The sequence below is a fragment of the Leptidea sinapis genome, chromosome 6 (assembly GCF_905404315.1).
Source record: "Leptidea sinapis chromosome 6, ilLepSina1.1, whole genome shotgun sequence".
NCBI classification, from domain to species: Eukaryota; Metazoa; Arthropoda; class Insecta; order Lepidoptera; family Pieridae; genus Leptidea; species Leptidea sinapis.
This window is the reverse complement of record NC_066270.1, coordinates 1,916,136-1,936,851: the sequence shown is the minus strand read 5'-3', so window position 1 is coordinate 1,936,851 and position 20,716 is coordinate 1,916,136. Positions and strand designations below refer to the sequence as shown.

The 20,716-nt window shown below is 37.8% G+C and overlaps 1 protein-coding gene across 2 annotated transcripts in view; it reads left to right on the top strand.

The window, feature by feature from the left end:
* The window catches only part of LOC126964852 (DNA polymerase epsilon catalytic subunit 1), a 54,025-nt gene that overhangs the window by 15,742 nt on the left and 17,567 nt on the right, over window positions 1–20,716 (top strand). The window contains exons 17-32 of one of the 2 annotated variants that reach the window (XM_050808171.1): window positions 872–990; window positions 2,593–2,794; window positions 3,259–3,580; window positions 4,361–4,592; window positions 5,090–5,278; window positions 6,090–6,251; window positions 7,802–7,889; window positions 8,332–8,447; window positions 8,982–9,214; window positions 10,684–10,809; window positions 11,280–11,373; window positions 13,242–13,423; window positions 14,674–14,870; window positions 16,740–16,890; window positions 17,921–18,076; window positions 18,411–18,543. In XM_050808171.1, the coding sequence (XP_050664128.1) occupies window positions 872–990; window positions 2,593–2,794; window positions 3,259–3,580; window positions 4,361–4,592; window positions 5,090–5,278; window positions 6,090–6,251; window positions 7,802–7,889; window positions 8,332–8,447; window positions 8,982–9,214; window positions 10,684–10,809; window positions 11,280–11,373; window positions 13,242–13,423; window positions 14,674–14,870; window positions 16,740–16,890; window positions 17,921–18,076; window positions 18,411–18,543 (2,702 nt within the window). Of the gene's footprint in view, window positions 1–871; window positions 991–2,592; window positions 2,795–3,258; window positions 3,581–4,360; window positions 4,593–5,089; window positions 5,279–6,089; window positions 6,252–7,801; window positions 7,890–8,331; window positions 8,448–8,933; window positions 9,215–10,683; window positions 10,810–11,279; window positions 11,374–13,241; window positions 13,424–14,673; window positions 14,871–16,739; window positions 16,891–17,920; window positions 18,077–18,410; window positions 18,544–20,716 lie in introns of both variants that reach the window. The other variant, XM_050808170.1, reaches the window with a different exon arrangement.

Sequence of the window (20,716 nt, the reverse complement as noted above, 5' to 3'; positions counted from 1 at the left end):
GCTGCCTACCAAAACTCGAACCTTATTATATATATTATATTATACCAGTGAGAGGCTAATTTGCACAGGATGCCGGCTAGATTATGGGTACCATAACGGCGCCTATTTCTGCCGTGAAGCAGTAATGTGTAAATTATACTGTGTTTCGGTCTGTAGGGCGCCGTAGCTAGTGAAATTGTAGAGCCACTCAGAATTTTTGGGCTTTTCAAGAATCCTGAGCGGCACTGCATTGTAATGGGTAGGACGTATCAAATACCATCAGCTGAACGTCCTGCACATCTCGTCCCGTACTGGAAACAATTACTGGAGAATTCATAGGGCTCGTCTAACGACCTGTATTTTTTTTATATACAAGAGACTCACTTTGCTCTAGCAAAAGGTATTAAATATAACGTCAGCACGAACGGGACACTCGACTGTAATTATACTCACTCACGAAAAATCGGCGTTGAGTAGCGAAAAGCGCCGCCATGTTTCGTTAGGGTTAGTCTCAAGAAATGGCACCCATCCGACCCCGCACAATATGCAAGCAGTTCTTAAAGAGAGTTTACCGCAAGAGGGTATCGACACTGTCAGAGTTTGGATAATATCTCCCGACGTGGACTGACCCTCGTATTCTAGGGAGGGCACAATTCAAATTCAAAATAGGATTTATAATAACTTTTTGAACGTCAAAAACTACCACCCATTCGAAGTAGTGTGCCTCAGCTGCATAAATGCCGGCAACACTCGTGTAATCCCTCTGTTGCAAAATGTATTTGAGGCGGTAATCAATTACCCTCACGTGGATCCGTGCGATAGTTAATCCTCCAATTGCTTAAAAATAATTTTATCCTGAATATAAGAGCATGATAATATGGACTAATTGTAGGTATCTGGTGTATACTGCCTGCATCATTCCCGGAGAACGTGACAGTACTGACCACTCATGACAAGAAGAAGAAAATCAATGTGTCTTATCCTAACGCTGTGCTAAACTCTATGGTCAAGGTGAGTAGTATTTCTCTCGTACACTTGAATCAAATCAAATCAAAATCAGTTTATTCACGTAGGTCACGGAAATGACACTTATGAATGTCAAAAAAGAAATTTCTTATTGAATCTAACTCTACCTCGTAAAGGGTTAAGCTAATGAGAAGAAGTAGCAAGAAACTCATTGCCACTCTTTTATATCAAGATTTACATTTACTTCGATTTACAAATCATTTCAATTACAATATAATATGTTAAATGTAAAATAATGCAACAAACACACTCAAACGTCAAATAGTCAATGTCTTACACGAGTAAGTCAAAAAAGTAAATGTAAATTAATACAAAAGTTATTGAGTACAGTAGCTGCATCATCCACATACACCATAAATAAATAAAGGTATTCTGTGAGCATTTTAAAAGCGATTATAAATAAATAAATATGTATATGTACATACATATTATATATATACACACAATAACTTTTAAGAATATAAAACCGAGTCTCCGGCAATAGGATCATCCTGCCACCACAAGAAGCGCCCGTTCACGAGCATGACGCATGAGCCAGCCATCGCCTCCCTCAACCATATTTTAGGGAAGAGGACGACCCGTCCCATGTCGCCTTGCTACTGATGAAGTCAAATAATACATTTCTATTGTTTTGTGGCTATTGCATGAGCATTGGGATTAAGTCGGGTCAAGTCTAGGGAGATTTGCTTTTTGAGCATTTTTGTATGTTTTAAGAAATGATGAGTCAAGCACGAATTCATAATAAGTTAATCCAGGGCCTAGCCTGTCAGTGATTTTACCGTTCAGAGGGCCAACCATCAACTTATAATAAGCGATGCGAATCCGATGCAGTTCAGTTTGGATACCTAAACTGAATCACTAAAATTCGTACCATGTAGTGCCTTTTACTGAATGGCGTTTGGATCGCTTATGAAGAATTAACGAAATAAAATTGCGTTTCGAAACCTAAATTTGCGTAGAAAATACTAAAAATACATTTTAAAATTGCGCAATCGCGTCAAAATTTAAACCATTAAGCCCTTTTTTATACTTATTAAATAATAGTAATATAAATAAATATAGTTCTTTGAATTACAAATTAAATGTTTGCTTAAATGTTTTCGTAAAAATAACGAGTTATGAACGCACCTCCATTGATTCATGGTAGGCCCGCAGAAATGCTTTTACCTTTATAACTTTAACGTTGTGGTTGTCAATTTACTTTCTTCTTTTGATTTCGATATCGATAATATTTTTCACAAATTGTATATTGATCAGTGGGAGGTTTTTTACACAAGCCAGGACGCCGCTTAGGTAACTGGCTTTTTCTTTACTGTCGGGAAGTAGTTTGCAAAATACTGGCAATCGGTTTGAAGGACACCGTAGCCCATACCTAGCGCAATAACTGAGCTAGAGAGATTTACCTTCTTATATTTCAAGAAGACAAGCGAAATCGTGCTAATGCTAAGGACTCTGGGATTTACCTATTTGTAAAAATATGTATCGGAAAAATAAAAAGTTGTAACGAACAGGGCATATCACTTACTGTCAGGTAAACTTCTTGCTCGTCAAGTTCGTTAGTGCTACTTCTGAACATCCCTTTTTTAGGATTACTTCACCAATGACCAGTACTTTGAGCTCGTAGACCCGACTGAGAAGAAATACGAGCAGCGTTCCGAAAACTCGATATTCTTCGAGGTGGACGGGCCCTACCTCGGGATGGTTCTGCCGGCCTCCAAAGAAGAGGGCAAGAAACTGAAGAAACGTTATGCCGTGTTCAATTTTGACGGCTCCTTGGCTGAGCTGAAAGGTTTGGTTTTTTTACAGATGATTTTGCAATAATTCGCGAACGTATCCTTTTTTGACAGCGCATCCTATTGGCTGTGCGAGGTCAAAAATTTCTTGTGAAACGCGTGGTTGTGGGGTCCCACAACTTCAACCTTTTCCTTCCTTAAAAGGTATTTTAGTGATGTTTGTGTCAATATTTCTGGTGAAACTCACTTATTTGAATGAATTTATTCTATTACTATCTCTGGTTTTTGCGGTGAAGTTTTTCATACAATGGCTCTAAGCCACATGAGTATTTGGGATAATAATATTATCTTCCACAACTGTTGATCGTTTTTCATTTGTGTGTATCTCCAATGTCAATAAATATTATCGAATATTCCATCGGACTACTACCATTAAATTTAAATCATTTACAGCTTCAATGTCAATAAACACGTATAGAAATATTACTTAATTACATTAAGCTAGTAATAATTTCAACAGGTTTTGAGGTTAAACGACGCGGTGAACTGCAGTTAATCAAGATCTTCCAATCGTCAGTGTTCGAAGCGTTTCTGAAGGGAAACGACCTAAAGTCGTGCTACAGCGCCGTCGCCCGGGTGGCTGACTACTGGCTTGATGTGCTCTACAGCAAGGGCTCCAACATGCCAGATTCCGAGCTGTTCGAGCTGATCTCCGAGAACCGCTCCATGTCGAAGAAGCTGGAGGACTACGGGGGACAGAAGTCCACCTCCATTTCTACTGCGAAACGGCTGGCCGAGTTTCTTGGTGATCAAATGGTTAAGGACGCTGGATTGGCTTGCAAGTTGGTTTTCATTTAAATATGTATAGCTTAATCTATAGAACATACTGTTGTTACACAAATACCTACAACAATCTCGCCTTCAAAGGGAAAAGATTACAGCAATCCATTTGTAACGATCTTGATTCTTTTTTAGATCATTTATATGTCTATATAGAAGACTGTGACAGCTGTGAAAACGTCGAAAAAATTGAGGTTGACTGTTAACATCTACTTTGATCAATACACGAACACTAACACAAAGTGGAATAAATCGCGAGTGTAAGATGTTTCTTGTCACGAACACTAAAGTATAAACCTGGCCTGTTTTCTTTGGTTGTCCAGTAGCAATAGGCTCTATCTAGACGTATGTAAACGTAAACGTAAATGATCTAAGGATTCTTTCATTCTTCGAATCGCATTGTCCACATCTTGGTATTTCTAACTTAGCAATAGCTCTTGAACATTAGACTTTTTGAAATGTTTAGTTTCAGTGTTTTATTGAGAAGCGAATATTGGAACATTATGTCATCGAGTGACATACGCGAACATTTGCAGTCCGTATTTCATTGCAGTTTCTATCCCGACCATTATCACGTAGTATTTACATTATCTTTGCTATTATCATAAAGAAGTGCGTCACCTTTTATACTATAGTATTTTATAAATAAAATACACTAAAAATATTGTTTGACTATAATGTACCTGAGTATTTTTTCTAACATAAAATTAAGCCGCTTAAACTGTATTTGATAGGGGAGAAAACGGTCAATGTCCTTTACATTTATCAATACGTATGTCCAGGTTTATAATATCCCGCAAGCCAGACGGTGCTCCGGTGACCGAGCGAGCAATACCGCTAGCGATATTCCAGTCGCCCGCGGCCGTGAAGCGGCACCATCTGCGACGCTGGCTGAAGGACAACACTATATCCGAAGATATCGATATTAGGGATGTGCTGGACTGGGCCTATTACATCGAGCGGCTGAGCGGCGCTATACAGAAGATCATCACTATTCCCGCTGCCTTGCAAGGGGTGAATACTGATTTTATATTTTATATTGTGTACCGTGTATATTAGGAGGGAGTTAATAATTTAGTGAATGTTATGTACTTATGGCGCTGTTATGCATATCTTGTCGATGTTAATAATGTGAAGGCAGAAAAAGAATCTGTATAGAAGCGACTAGATAATATGGACGGCCCAATTATTCAAAGAATTTGCAATTATAAGATTGACTCAGCTGGCTTATCTGCCAGGTCAGGATCTGCATTGATCATACTTATGGAGCTCACAACAAAGCGTTAGTATAAGACCGTTGTAACAAATATAAATTTATCGAACGACAATCTGGATAAAAGAAGTGCCTCAGGTTTATAAACGACGAGCTTAAGATACATTTTATACGTTTGATAATTTGAATAACATTTATTTTAAAAATACCCATGTATCCTGTTACATAGATTCAAATAGGAACAAGTTAAGTTAAAAATTTGTAATTAAATGATATAAAATGTAAATAAATCTTACAGTTAGAAAACCCCGTGCCCCGTGTACAATACCCAGATTGGTTGCACAAGAAAATGATGGCAAAAAGTGATAAGTTCAAGACGAGGAAGATCACGGATATGTTCAGCGCTAAGCCTAAGGAGGTGAAAGAAGTAGATTCTGATGATGAAGGTGATGTTGCTGAAGATGCAGCTGTGATGGATACTGATAAGGTATTTAGATTTATCATATCGTTTCGTGAAATCTGGAACTGGTTTAAGTTAGTAAAATGTTCATGTTATACTTTGCCTCATTAATGATGTTTCAGATACCACATCAGGAACATAGATACATAAATCCATAGTAGGCAATAGCGATTGTTTACGATATGTTGTGATTATTACCTGACCATTGACAATATGTTGTGATAGATATATTATGTTAGAGTCGAGATCCAGCGCAGGTTTCCAGAATACGACAGGGGTACCTTCAATAAAGCTTACACTGTGATTCCTCTGGTGTTACAGGTAAATGTGGCCGGCGGTGATTACTTAAAATCAGGGGACTCGTACGGTTGTTGGCCCTCCTCTTCCATAAAAGAGGAGCCTTCAGTACTGGTGCCCGCTTACCAACTAAACTAATCAACTGAATTGTTTGCATTGCGAATCGTATGATAGGAGTCTACAGTGTGTTTAGGTCGATGTTACAATAAAAGACATTGTTTGCCTTAAGATAAATGGGTGTCGGTTTTATCTTCGCTTAGATTTACCAACCACCAATTAGGCTTTAGATTTGTTTAGATATGGATTAACGATTTTCTGGTTCCCCTGAGAAGTTGACATATTCTTCAAGGAATTCTCGGACACGAAGAAATTTTTCAATCGGCGTTGCATTTTTAATTATTTAATTAACTGGTTTGATCACCAGCCATCAAACGACTCCCATACTCGGCCTCTGATTGTTAAGATAAAAAAAGCATTTTCAAAACTTTGATCATAGTTATAAGAATCACTAATGAAGATTTAATTTGTGATTTTATAACAGAACTTACTGATGGATATGGAAGACATTGGCAAGGAGGGCTCAAGTAAAGACATAAGGCCGGTGGTACACAAGGTGAAGCGAAAGAGGGAGCAGTCGCCGGCTAAGGAGTTTGCCACGTGGAGGGAGGCGCTCGGTGCACCACCGCCTTTTGGGACTACTAAGGTATACTTAATGGATGAAATTCAAAAATGTATATGGGTACTTTTAATTGTGTTCGGATAATAAATTACTTTTGTGGTCACTCTATTGTCCCTCGCAATTGAAGTCTCAAGTGTAAAGAACATTACGGATGCAAATGATCCCTTGCCGTAATTTACAAAACAATTTTTCATTGTGTTTATTGTTGTATACCGTAATAAGGATAAATGCATGCGTTCGCACAAATCGACAGCTCCTTAAAAAAAATTGAGTTTCATGTTTAATATCAGGTGCGGCGACTGTCTCTGAACTCTATTATGTCTATAAAAGTCAACGTGACTTAATTCACAAAGGTGACCTAAAAGACCGATTGGAGAACACATTTTTGTTAATTGGTACGCACAACAGAATTACAAAATACATGACAAACAAAAAATGCTAGACTACAACTCAACGAGAGTGTATGAATAGCTTGGCAGAATCAGATATTAATTGTTTTTAATACAATAATTATATAGGATTTTCTTTGATTTACGCGAGTGTTACACATTTAAATAAAACACTTTTAAATGATTAAAACGCGTGTAATAGTAACTGTTTTTTACATTATATTTTTGCTTAAATATTACATTTTTATTTTAGTTAACCCCACGTTTTAAGACCTTTCTAGATCACGTTTTCCCCCTGAAAATCCTTTAAAAGTGCTTTATTCAAACAATAATATATGTATATATATATATAAATATCAAGATTATTGCCCAAATCGAACACATATATTACAGTAACAGATATTTAAAAAAAAGAGTAAATAGTATGCAAATCAATAATGCAATAATAATAAATTTGCTGCTTTATGGATTTAAGGTACTCTGTTGTATTTACCATTGCATTTTAGTCGTTAAAATAGTCATTAAGTGTATTATTAAATTCTGTACTTAAGCATATAATTAGTGAACATAATCATTATTTGAGGAAGACTTATGACATTAAATTAGCACCTTGCTGAAGTACTTTCAAAGTATATGCACAGAGTAACTTCATAAGTAGCATATACACTGACCTTAAGAAAGCGTTTGATAGAATTGACCAATCTACTCTTCTTGATAAACTACTGCAGATAGGGATTCCAGGAAATTCATATGGATGGTTCAACTTATATTACAAAGGGCGTTAAGAAGTCGTTGTTCTCGTTGATCTTTACATCTATTAAATGTTTATTCTTTCAAGAGTTCAACAAGGTTCAATTTTAGGCCATGTTTTGTTCAATATTTTCGTAAATGACTTCCTCAAATTTTATATATTTGAAAATAATTTAGCTTGAGAAAAGCTCATAAACTTACAACTAGTGTTGTATAATTTTGTTTGTTTTTACGTATTTGATGAAGTATTTCGAAGTGATATTTTCGAAGAATAAGTATATTCATCCGCGATAACGTAATCTTATAAATGCAAATAAATCATCATACGGAGTATCAATCGAAAGAATTTCATATTAGAAAGGCCTTCGATTCGAAGTTTCTATTTCTCATTTTTTTTATAGAAGGCTTAAAATTTAACCTAAAACTATATTATAGGAAGAACATCTAGCCTGGATTGTGTTCCAAAAGAAGAAGTGGATGTGGCAAATGGAACAGCGAGGATTGCGGAACAGAAGTAAAAAAGGTAACAAATTTTATATGGTTGAATGAGTCTGGAAGTTTTAAATCATAAACCCCGAAAACGATGCGTTTCAATTTGATGTAAAGGCTGTGGAACAATATACAAGTATCGATCTGAAATAAAATAAAACTTTAAAACGCATTGTTAATGAACTGATGGGAGTTAAATCTTACCATTAAGTCATGACTGTTATATACATTTAATAAAGATAGTAACAACGTTAAGACTCTTTTTTATTCTTAACTTGGAGTTGTAAAAATCCTAAAATTTACCACCATTTTTAACCTATGAGTCGTATAATCTATTCACTTCATGTTTTGTTCCTAGTTCATGTTAAAGGTTTTAATAAATGATTGTTATGTCCAACGCTGTGTAAAAGGCGATTACGAGGCACACATTTGTGTGGTGACTTTTTCGATGTTATATAAAACTTATCTATTTTCAGGTCGATTAGATAAAGACGCAGCACTTCCCAAAAATGTGGGATCTACCAATACCTTGGGAGGATTTATTAAACGGGCTCAACGGACTTTACTTAACACACCGTGGCAGATTATACAGGTTATTGCTTAAATTTTTATTATTTTAATCATATATTAGACGTTTTAACTATATGTTTACTTATATAAAACGACGTAGGTCGAGTAATATAAAAATCTCCACGTAAATAAATATAAAAATACTTTGCATCAATTGCATTGATAGTTGGAGAACGATTATGAAATTATCGACAGTAGAAATTTTGTACTCCGCAGCGAAAGACCTGACATAGTATTTAAAAAGTACTTTTAATTACAAGTCTAGTTGGAATAGGGAAGACACTGCATTTATTGTCTGTAGTTTTATTACACGCTTTTTATTAGCTTCACCTGTATGTATGTTTGTTTGTGAGAATGAGTAGGTTTCATTTAGGCGCATTCTTGACCCACTTTACCCGGCCAGATTTATCTAATTTTCATCTATCATGTATAAGGCAGCAATAGATGTTAATTTCAAATTTCAAAAGAAATTTTCTATTTTTTTGTTCGATTTTGTGTTTGTCCATAGGGACAGACGCTCTGCCCTGCTCTTCGTCTCAGCCGTATTATCCCACAGATGTCGGAGACAGCTGAGGCGGGGTTGTTCCGCGTGTGGGCGCTAGTTGGCTCGGAGCTGCACCAGATAAAGCTGAGCGTGCCGCGGATATTCTACGTGAACCGGCGCGTACCGCTGGCCACCGACAGCGGCGAGTACTGGCGCCGCGTGAGCCGGGTACTGCCTCGTGCGCGACCGGCCATGCACCTCTACCAATACACCGTGCCCGAGCGACTGTACAGGGAGCGCTCTCAGTAAGCCCTTTGATTACCACTGAAAGGCATCACCAGCCGGAAGACGTCCACTGCTGGACAAAGGCCTCCCCCGAAGATTTTCACGACGATCGGTCCTGCGCTGCCCTCATCCAACGTATTCCGGCGCTCTTGACCAGATCGTCGGTCCATCTTGTGTGCCTACCAACACTGCGTTTTCCGGTACGTGGTCGCCATTCGAGGACTTTACTGCCTATGTGAAACTATGTGCCCCGCCCACTGCCACTTTAGTTTCGCAATCATTAGGACTATGTCGGTAACTTTTGTTCTCCTACGGATCTCCTCATTTCTGATTATATCTCGCATAGAAACTCCGAGCATAACCCTCTCCATTGCCCATTCTCTGAAAGGCATAAATGGCATTTTTTTTCTCAAAATTGGTTCCTTTCGAATTCTATTTGATGTCATTTCTAATATACTAGACATTACTTCCGCTTCGGAAACACATTTTTATTGCGGTCTTTTTAATCAAATGTACAATATTGTATTGTCATTGCTATTGCTATTAAATAATCACAATCTAGTCACTGGCTGTCGGATCACTTAGATATTCAGATGTGGAGTAGAAGAATTTACGACCGTTTTTTAATAAAAAAAAATTATTTATTGACAGATAATGCCTGAACAGTGGCTGGGACTTTATTATAGAAGTGTATACATATAAATACTGCGACATATTTTGTATAAAGTGTATAAAGTTGCGATATATATTTTGCTATAATAATGATAATACCGCGCTGTTGTGCGATTTATAGTTCATTATTTAGTTTACTAGTTTATATTATTGAGTACAAACGTATAAAAATTGTGAGAAATATTATTCGCAGTATAAGTTAAAATGTTTTTCTCGAAAACCACGCGTAAAGTTTATTCAGTACTCTTTCGGTTGGCAGTTTGTAGATAGGGTCTCAATAAAGTAATAGAACAGTACTTTAACTTCATACTAGAGCACCAGAATTGTCGCTCACACGCACACATACACTTTGGGGTCGTACCCTAAGTGCTCCGCCCAGAGGTTTCAAGAGAAATTTCTGAGACCGCTGTTCTATTACTTGTATTGTGGTAGGTTATCATCATTCCTCAACCTCATTGAGTATCTTCCATTGCATCTATCACGTGAATTCTCCAAATTATTATTTAGGTACATTACACGCCATGCATGTAATGTGTATGTCTCAGGCAACTTTCTTGAAAAATATTTTATATATCCTAAATATGTATGGTTAAGCTGAGGGCGAAAGTAGACTACGCACAATTCCGTGAAGTTTTCTAGCCTCTCATAATAGTCTGCGTAAAATTAGCACATTAAGCGTATATTAATATTAATGATATATTACTCTCTTTGATTATATCAATGTACGCTAACTGCTGATTAGTTCATCTTTGCTGTGGTGAAGGCACTAAGCCTTAAATCACGTTTGAAAATTACAAGTAGCAAAATTTTGTTTCAGAGAACTAATGAGTGAGCTCTCCGCGCCCGAGATTGAGGGTATATACGAAACACAGATGAGCCTAGAGTTCCGAGTGCTCGTGAAGCTGGGATGCGTTTGTGCTGTAGACCCCCAGGAAGCAAGAAAGTGTGTATTAGCCTAATTATTATCTAGAGTGATAGTTATTTATCTTAACGTTCATAATACTATGTGTTCTTAACTGTAATACTTATTTACTACGTAAAAACAGAATGGCATTATCACTTCATGCTGCTGGCAACGTAGATAGAGATGTGAATCTAGGGTTTGCATGATTAGAATCGAAATGATGAATATTCTAATACATGATGTATCTATCGAACGCATTGTGGTGCAAGGAAGGTTTGATGACGCCCGTGAGATGGGCTGACGAATTTAAAACACCTTTGGACGGACCATTGCACGAGTATCGAGGAATTGTCAAGATAATTAAATAATTACACATCCCTGAAATAAAGACCATAATATGACCACTCCGTCAAGAGTATATGACTAAGAAGAATTAGTTATTTTATGAATTTATTTGAAAGTTAATTTAATGCAAGGGCAATAGACAACTGTACTATGTATATTTTCAGATTAATACAATTTGGTTCGAACAACATGGACACCTTTACAATTAATCAGTTGCTGTTTAAAGGCGTCGCGCATGAACCGTATTTACAAAGAAAGGTAAAAATCTAAATTGTTATACAATATAACCTCATTAAGTCGAACCTCGATAAGTTTAAAAACCTCCAAATCTCGAAAAAATATTTTATTCCCTTCCCTTCAAATACCAAAATCTCCGTTGCTCAAAATCTTAACCTCAATAGTTGAAATATTGAGTCCCTTCAAGCAATTTTGGTACTTACATATTTTGCCACCATAACTTGAAAAATTAAATTTTTTATCTTACATCCTTTACATCTCGATAATTTGAGATTAACCTCTATAGTTCGAAGAAAAATATGTCACCGACTTTAAGAATTCGCCGACGGTGTAAGTACACCATTGTTTCTTAGAAAGGAATATAGGAGTATACAATTAATAGAATTTCAAAGAATTTATGACTCACGTCACTCTTAATTTATAAGAATGAATCTCAACTTCTTAATGTCGAATCAAAATCCGGCTAACTAGAAATTCTCTATAAGTCGAATTTTTTGGCAGTAGTTTTACGAAGCATGATTCATTTACCTTTACGTTTAATCGATGTATTTATGTTAGAATAATTAATGTAAACAATAAAAATATCTTGCTACTCAACAAGTGCATGCATGTACATATATCGATATTTTAATCGAAATAAATTTTCTTCCTAATTTATAATCTTTACAAAATTGTATTCAAGTATTGCTCTTTTCCATGCATCATGTGATAAGGGTGTAAGTAAGCAAAATAAGAAGTTATAATATGGTTTTCGTAATTGTGTACAAGAGAGACTACGATGAATTCAAATTAATAGTTTTAATTGTCTCTTAGGTACAGCTGATTATTATTTAACAATTATGTTATAAGATTCCAGTCCAACTAAATAAGCGTTATCTTTTTAATATTTGGCATATATTGAGGTTCCACCGATAAGGTTGAGTCGAGGTGGAATAGAAGAAAATCATCATCACATCATGGAGTAGAGGAAATATGCCATAGAATCGTAAAAAATAGTTCGAAAATCATGGATTCTGGGAATGTTTGGCATCATTGAAGCATATGTACATCATAATAATATAAGATATCATAAGACTAACAAGATAATTAATACTTCATCCGTACTAATAGCTTCTCTTTTTATTAATCATTCGTTACTACTTGTTTTCTTTCCGCACACGCATTACGTATGGAAGCCGTACGGCTTATATAATCTCATGTCTTACTTGCCCCTGGGTTTATACAGAATAACAATGAATACTTATGAAAAAAACTATGTTTGTATATATTTATATTGCTTCTCAGGTAAATATAATAATGGTATTGTAAATTTCCAAGACTATTCGTGTATGCTGTCTTGATTTTATTTGAATTGAGCAAAATATTGTCCAACTATACCTAAGAAAAAATATTGGCGAATTTATCGGTAATATTCTTTATCAACCCTGATTACATCATTTCTAGATGTCACTAACTTATCGATATGTTTATTCATTTTCGTACAACACTGGGTACTTTGACAGAAGTCAAATCTATGGTTATAGAGTTCCTATTACTTCAAGTTTGTATATGTTATTTTTCGCAATTTAAGAGAAAGTTCTGAGGTTGTCATAATCACTTTAAGAATATGAGATTTACATAATTGTATTAAGTTCGAAATTGCTGTAAGTAAATTTGTAGTTATGTGTTTTGGTGATTGTGAATTTGGGCCTATCATAAAGCAGGAATTAAGTGTGTCTATTACATGTTTAATAGATAAATGGGTGAGTTTGGCGACATCGGTTTCCAAAGTAAAATGGCATGATGCCACTTCTACTAGTTATGTTCTGTGCTGAGAACGATGTAATAAGGCTCACTTTATGAGCAAGTGTGTTAAAAATAAATATTATGATAACATAATTAACTTTCAGGATGGTGTATCTCCAGTGAAGCACATATTCCTGTACCAACACTCGACGCCCAACTCGAGCCGCAGCATGTGGGCCATGATAATGGGACCTATTAAGCGGGCCTACATCTTTGTACAGGACTCTGTCAAAACCAACCAAGTGCCTAATATGAACACATTGTATTCCGCTGAACGGATTGCCAAGTAGGTTTCAACTTCTTCATATATTCTTTTTAGGGTATCTAACAGTAACTCTTATACCAAAACTCCCCTCGTCTCTCTGTGTGTCAGTAAGCTGTATGTCATTTACATAAACAGTTAGACAAGTGAAATTTTCATCATTTTTTTTTAAACAGTTAGACATTTCAATAACTCATTGTCATACCAAAATAGACGTCTGCTTATATTTTTAATACGGATATCCTTTTTTTTCGTCAAGATTAACAAAATGATTCAAATTAAAAAAGTAATCTTCCATTTTATTGTTTTTCTCTTAGAAAATGATATTTGAATATATAATATATAAAAAAATAAAAATAAAATCTGTTTATAAGTGTTAGTATTTAGAAACTATGTTAGTACATAATATTTTACATTGCATAATTTAATTTAATCCAATAAAATACATAGTGATATTTAAGTACATAGTTCATTTAGTATATAGGACAGAATCCTTCATATGCTACCTTTTATTTAAATTTTTTTTGAGTAATCCTATTACAATTTTCTACTAATATTTAGAACGGACTTACAGGACAAAGACCTTATATTATCCCGCTTAAATGAAATCTTTCGATGACCTCCAGATATTCCGAGACTGTTGCAAAAGTTACAGGTACCGAAAAATTGTAGAACATTATAAGTAGCTCAAGTAATATTTTTGTAGCTTTGGTTTGCCTTTTTTGCAAGTTCGCTTGTTTTGTATTATCTATAACTAAGACCACCACCTCGTCCTTTTTTAATATTTTGCGCAGTTTTCATTTATTCCGAAAAGTAGTCTAAAACGTAAAGTGTTAATCGGTTGTATACATACCTAGTAAAGTCTTTATGTCATTTCTATTCGCCTCCTTACCAACTTGATTTAAATTGATTTATGATAAATTACAAACTCTGCGCGACTAGCTGTTTTAGGTATAATTAGTCTAATCAACCGTAAAGTAGATCCTGTGGATGAAGCCACGACAGTACGCCACGATGTAGAACAAGATATACCAAGATCCTTGCGACACTCGAACGGTTTTCTCAGTTGGTAAGAGTGCTCGGAAGGAACCGCAGGCGCAGAAGAAGAGGCGCAGGTTCGAGTCCCGTATCTTCATAAATTTTAGGTAGAAATTTAATTTGTATACTTAATCCCCGTGAAAAGTTAATAAGTGAGGGTGAGTGATCACTTTAAAATAACAAATTCTTTCGCCTCCGTTGTATTAATTGTATCTAAATTTTTATTTGGTTCACAGGATAAACCTTGGAACAGACGAAACCATTTTGCCCAGCGCTGAATTGCATTGGGAGGTGTCTGTAGAAACAGATTCTCGCGCAGTGTACCGCGGCATCCAACGCGCTCTGCAGCGGTACCGGGACGAGAAGTGTGGACCCACCATGTTGGCGCTTCAGAGCACGCTATCGTCCGCCGCTCTGCTCGCTCTTATGCCGGGTACGTGCATGTCGGCGTTACGCCAGGGTTTCCTTGATCAGGGTCCATCATGTATAAATACAACACTAATAATTTCTCAGTTTATTGAAGCACAACTGCTAGTATAGATATGAACAGTCTTTACATAAAACAACCGCTTTTATAGCTTCCGTACAATAGATGAAACAGAGTATATACAACTTCTTTTAATACACAAATACAATTTGGTATTGTAAAATACAGCTCAATAAATGTGTTAGTGAATTTAAATAACTTCAAATGATTTATATAATAGTTTGTTCATTTAATTTGAACAAACATTACGAGTAAGAAGATGGCGCTGCAAGCAAGTTTCGAAATACAATTAAGAAAGACTTAATGCATAAAATAATAAAGTTTGATACAGAATAACGATATTCATTCTAATACAACTTTAATTTGAACATTTTCACATCCAATTAAGTATTTTAACAATAAATAAAACATGAAACATCTTCAAACAGTCAAAGCAGTGTCTATTAAATTAGTTAGACCTTTATTAATAACAGTTTTATGTTTACAAATAGCTATTTGTATTTAAATCTTATATATCTCAGATAGATCAATAATAATATAATCATTTTAACGATAAACTAAAACATAAATATGAATAGTTGCAAATAATTGACGGTAGGTGGCGATTTGCGCCCATATGCACGATGGTGCAGTGGGAGGAGTCAAACTAAGCGTATGCTGAGACGCAGGTGACGCAACACAGCACAGGACAGGGCAGGCGAGGCTGACATAGGCCACGAGAGTATGCAGCGACGCAGTAACGCACTTTTGCGTTGTCTAATATAAATAATAGACTTGTTCGAGTTGACCAGTAAAATGAGTTCATAGAATTAGGTCATTCAGATATGCTTTTACAGTACGTTTCTCGGCAAGCTCAGGCTGTTGCAAGAGGTCGCTTGTAGGTGTTTTTTTAACATACATAATATGAAAAATGTTTAATTTTTTGGCTATAAATAACCCATTATAATGTCTTTTTTGAATAGTCTGGAAATCATCCAAACTATTTTACAAGTTTAAGCAGAATTGTCAAATTGTAAGTAGAGGTATTTGGTGAGTATTGCATGATATGTAGATTAGGATTATTTTATTGTTGTTTGCTGAGTTCTCGTAACAGGTTTCGTCGTGCTCGCTTAAATGTCACTGCTTGTGGCGGCGACATGGGACGGGTCGTCCCCTTCCCTAAAATATGGTTCAGGGAGGCGACGGCTGGCTCATGCGTCATGCTCGTGAACGGGCGCTGCTTGTGGTGGCATGATGATCCTGTTGCCGGAGACTCGGTTTCAGATTCTTCAAAGTTATTGTGTGTATATATATGTATGGATATATTTATTTATTTATAATCGCTTATATAATGCTCACAGAATACCTTTATTTATTTATGGTGTATGTGGATGATGCAGCTACTATACTCAATAACTTTTGTATTAATTTACATTTACTTTTTTGACTTACTCGTGTAAGACATTGACTATTTGACGTTTGAGTGTGTTTGTTGCATCATTTTACATTTTACATATTATATTGTAATTTGAAATGATTTGTAAATCGATGTACTTAAATGTAAATCCTGATATAAAAGAGTGGCAATGAGTTTCTTGCTACTTCTTCTCATTAGCTCGACGCTTTACGAAGTAGCGGTAGATTCAATAAGAAAATTTCTTTTTTTGACATTCATAAGTGTCATTTCCGTGACCTACGTGAATAAACTGATTTTGATTTGATTTAATATTAGTATCATACTAACAAGGTTCATAACGCAGTAATTCAATTAAATGAGCTCTAAATACTATATAGACTATATTGGCAATATCAATAAGATTGACATTATTGTTGCAGTATTGTCAGAGTTCCCGCTTGTGCCACTGCACGTGCGCGACGTAGAGTCGTTGTACAGCACACTAGAGTGGCAGCGGATTGGCGCGCGGGCCATCGTCAGACATTATCTCAACCTGGACTCTGTACTCACACTCACCATCAAACAGTGCAGGTAACACTACGAAGTGCCTGCATATACCACTTTATAAACAAACCTCGTTTGTTATACAGTGAGACCTGGCTAAGTGAGACATTAAGGGAATTGCAAATTGGTTCCACTTATTCCAATTACCCAGTGTCTCAGATATCCAGGTATGTATTAATATCTGTGTCATTTAAAGGGGTCAGAATACAGGTTATTTCAGTTATAGAGGTGCTATTATCAAATAAAATAACGCCTTTTCTTTAATCACCGGTCTACTTACCGTATTTTGTATTTTGAATATAAAATACTGAGTAATGTCTCAGTATGAAGACTAACCCCCTTATTCATAATGGTTCGCTAACTTTAAACAGCCGCTTAGGAGTGTTTTTTCTCATTATGACTGAGGTCAATAGAAGAAGACAGAATGTGATATAGATATGCTTTAGGTTAGCAGACTATTATGAATAAGGGGGTAAATATAGACATAATATACATAGAGATCTTCTTTGTTGAGTTTACTAAAATAATCAATCGATACTTCTTTATTAAAATACGTAATGGAATCATCTCTTAAGGGAGAAATTTGAAAATGTGTCCAGCTTATGCTGTAAAATGGAGCTGGTGTAGGCACAGAGTATGGTATAAAGTATGATGAATATAACAGTTTTGACGGACATTTTTTCAGATACACAGATGAATCTCCTTACCTCTACCCTCCATAATTTAGGTTAAACAATTTGACACCTACGTATGTCCAAAATTATACATTTTACGATTAACCAACATTTCGGAAGAAAAAAAACGAGGACAATCGTCATAGTTTCTACATTTCTCAGTGTTATTTAAACATCGTTTAACACTTACGCAAAATACAAAATACTAAGTTTTAACACACACAAGGACAATCGTCATAGTTTCTACATTTCTCAGTATTTTTTAATTTAATTTATTAACTTTTCAAGTTTAGAATATAAAAGATTCGGTACCATTAATTACTTGTTTTCTTACTGTTTAAGCTTTCGGAAACTTTAGTAGTGACATTTTGTATGTTTTACAGATATTTGGGTATCCCCGTGGGCAATATGCCCGCAGACCCAACGCTTTTCGGCGCAGATCTCTTCTATGCGAGACATCTCCTTAAACACAACTTCGTTCTTTGGTGTTCGAGTCTGGAGCGGCCTGATCTCGGTGGTAGAGAAATCGATGACAATAGGTTAGCATGATATATGTAAGATACATTGAAGAAATAAGCGCGTGGCAAGAATAATAGTAAATCATTTACACTAAGGTAACATATTATTTTTACATGTTTTGTTCTGCAGCTATTTGACTGATTGTGTAATTAAATCTACACAAGTAAATCTAAACGTAGACAAATATTTTATGTCTTAATAATCATATCATGGTCATGTCTTGTACATGTTTTGGTCCTTCGAGCAAGATTTGAATAACTTACTGATGAATCTTTTTTTTTAAAAAAAACCTCGTGTTGTATTTTTGCATTCGTATTAAATTGACCAGTTTACAACTACCGTCATATTTTAAAGGTTGGTGAGTGAAACCGACGACAGCAGTAGGTGCGTGCACAACGCGAGCGGAGCGTACGGCGGTGTGTGCGTGTCTCTTGAAACGGACGCGCTGTGCGTATGTGCACTGCTTCAGGCGCATCATATACTGCAGGTGTGTGTCTGGGTGTACATATTACGTTTGTTTGATGAGCTCTATGGACGACAGCAGTAGGTGCGTGCACAACGCGAGCGGAGCGTACGGCGGTGTGTGCGTGTCTCTTGAAACGGACGCGCTGTGCGTATGTGCGCTGCTTCAGGCGCATCATATACTGCAGGTGTGTGTCTGGGTGTACATATTACGTTTGTTTGATGAGCTCTATGGACGACAGCAGTAGGTGCGTGCACAACGCGAGCGGAGCGTACGGCGGTGTGTGCGTGTCTCTTGAAACGGACGCGCTGTGCGTATGTGCACTGCTTCAGGCGCATCATATACTGCAGGTGTGTGTCTGGGTGTACATATTACGTTTGTTTGATGAGCTCTATGGACGACAGCAGTAGGTGCGTGCACAACGCGAGCGGAGCGTACGGCGGTGTGTGCGTGTCTCTTGAAACGGACGCGCTGTGCGTATGTGCGCTGCTTCAGGCGCATCATATACTGCAGGTGTGTGTCTGGGTGTACATATTACGTTTGTTTGATGAGCTCTATGGACGACAGCAGTAGGTGCGTGCACAACGCGAGCGGAGCGTACGGCGGTGTGTGCGTGTCTCTTGAAACGGACGCGCTGTGCGTATGTGCGCTGCTTCAGGCGCATCATATACTGCAGGTGTGTGTCTGGGTGTACATATTACGTTTGTTTGATGAGCTCTATGGACGACAGCAGTAGGTGCGTGCACAACGCGAGCGGAGCGTACGGCGGTGTGTGCGTGTCTCTTGAAACGGACGCGCTGTGCGTATGTGCGCTGCTTCAGGCGCATCATATACTGCAGGTGTGTGTCTGGGTGTACATATTACGTTTGTTTGATGAGCTCTATGGACGACAGCAGTAGGTGCGTGCACAACGCGAGCGGAGCGTACGGCGGTGTGTGCGTGTCTCTTGAAACGGACGCGCTGTGCGTATGTGCGCTGCTTCAGGCGCATCATATACTGCAGGTGTGTGTCTGGGTGTACATATTACGTTTGTTTGATGAGCTCTATGGACGACAGCAGTAGGTGCGTGCACAACGCGAGCGGAGCGTACGGCGGTGTGTGCGTGTCTCTTGAAACGGACGCGCTGTGCGTATGTGCGCTGCTTCAGGCGCATCATATACTGCAGGTGTGTGTCTGGGTGTACATATTACGTTTGTTTGATGAGCTCTATGGACGACAGCAGTAGGTGCGTGCACAACGCGAGCGGAGCGTACGGCGGTGTGTGCGTGTCTCTTGAAACGGACGCGCTGTGCGTATGTGCGCTGCTTCAGGCGCATCATATACTGCAGGTGTGTGTCTGGGTGTACATATTACGTTTGTTTGATGAGCTCTATGGACGACAGCAGTAGGTGCGTGCACAACGCGAGCGGAGCGTACGGCGGTGTGTGCGTGTCTCTTGAAACGGACGCGCTGTGCGTATGTGCGCTGCTTCAGGCGCATCATATACTGCAGGTGTGTGTCTGGGTGTACATATTACGTTTGTTTGATGAGCTCTATGGACGACAGCAGTAGGTGCGTGCACAACGCGAGCGGAGCGTACGGCGGTGTGTGCGTGTCTCTTGAAACGGACGCGCTGTGCGTATGTGCGCTGCTTCAGGCGCATCATATACTGCAGGTGTGTGTCTGGGTGTACATATTACGTTTGTTTGATGAGCTCTATGGACGACAGCAGTAGGTGCGTGCACAACGCGAGCGGAGCGTACGGCGGTGTGTGCGTGTCTCTTGAAACGGACGCGCTGTGCGTATGTGCGCTGCTTCAGGCGCATCATATACTGCAGGTGTGTGTCTGGGTGTACATATTACGTTTGTTTGATGAGCTCTATGGACGACAGCAGTAGGTGCGTGCACAACGCGAGCGGAGCGTACGGCGGTGTGTGCGTGTCTCTTGAAACGGACGCGCTGTGCGTATGTGCGCTGCTTCAGGCGCATCATATACTGCAGGTGTGTGTCTGGGTGTACATATTACGTTTGTTTGATGAGCTCTATGGACGACAGCAGTAGGTGCGTGCACAACGCGAGCGGAGCGTACGGCGGTGTGTGCGTGTCTCTTGAAACGGACGCGCTGTGCGTATGTGCGCTGCTTCAGGCGCATCATATACTGCAGGTGTGTGTCTGGGTGTACATATTACGTTTGTTTGATGAGCTCTATGGACGACAG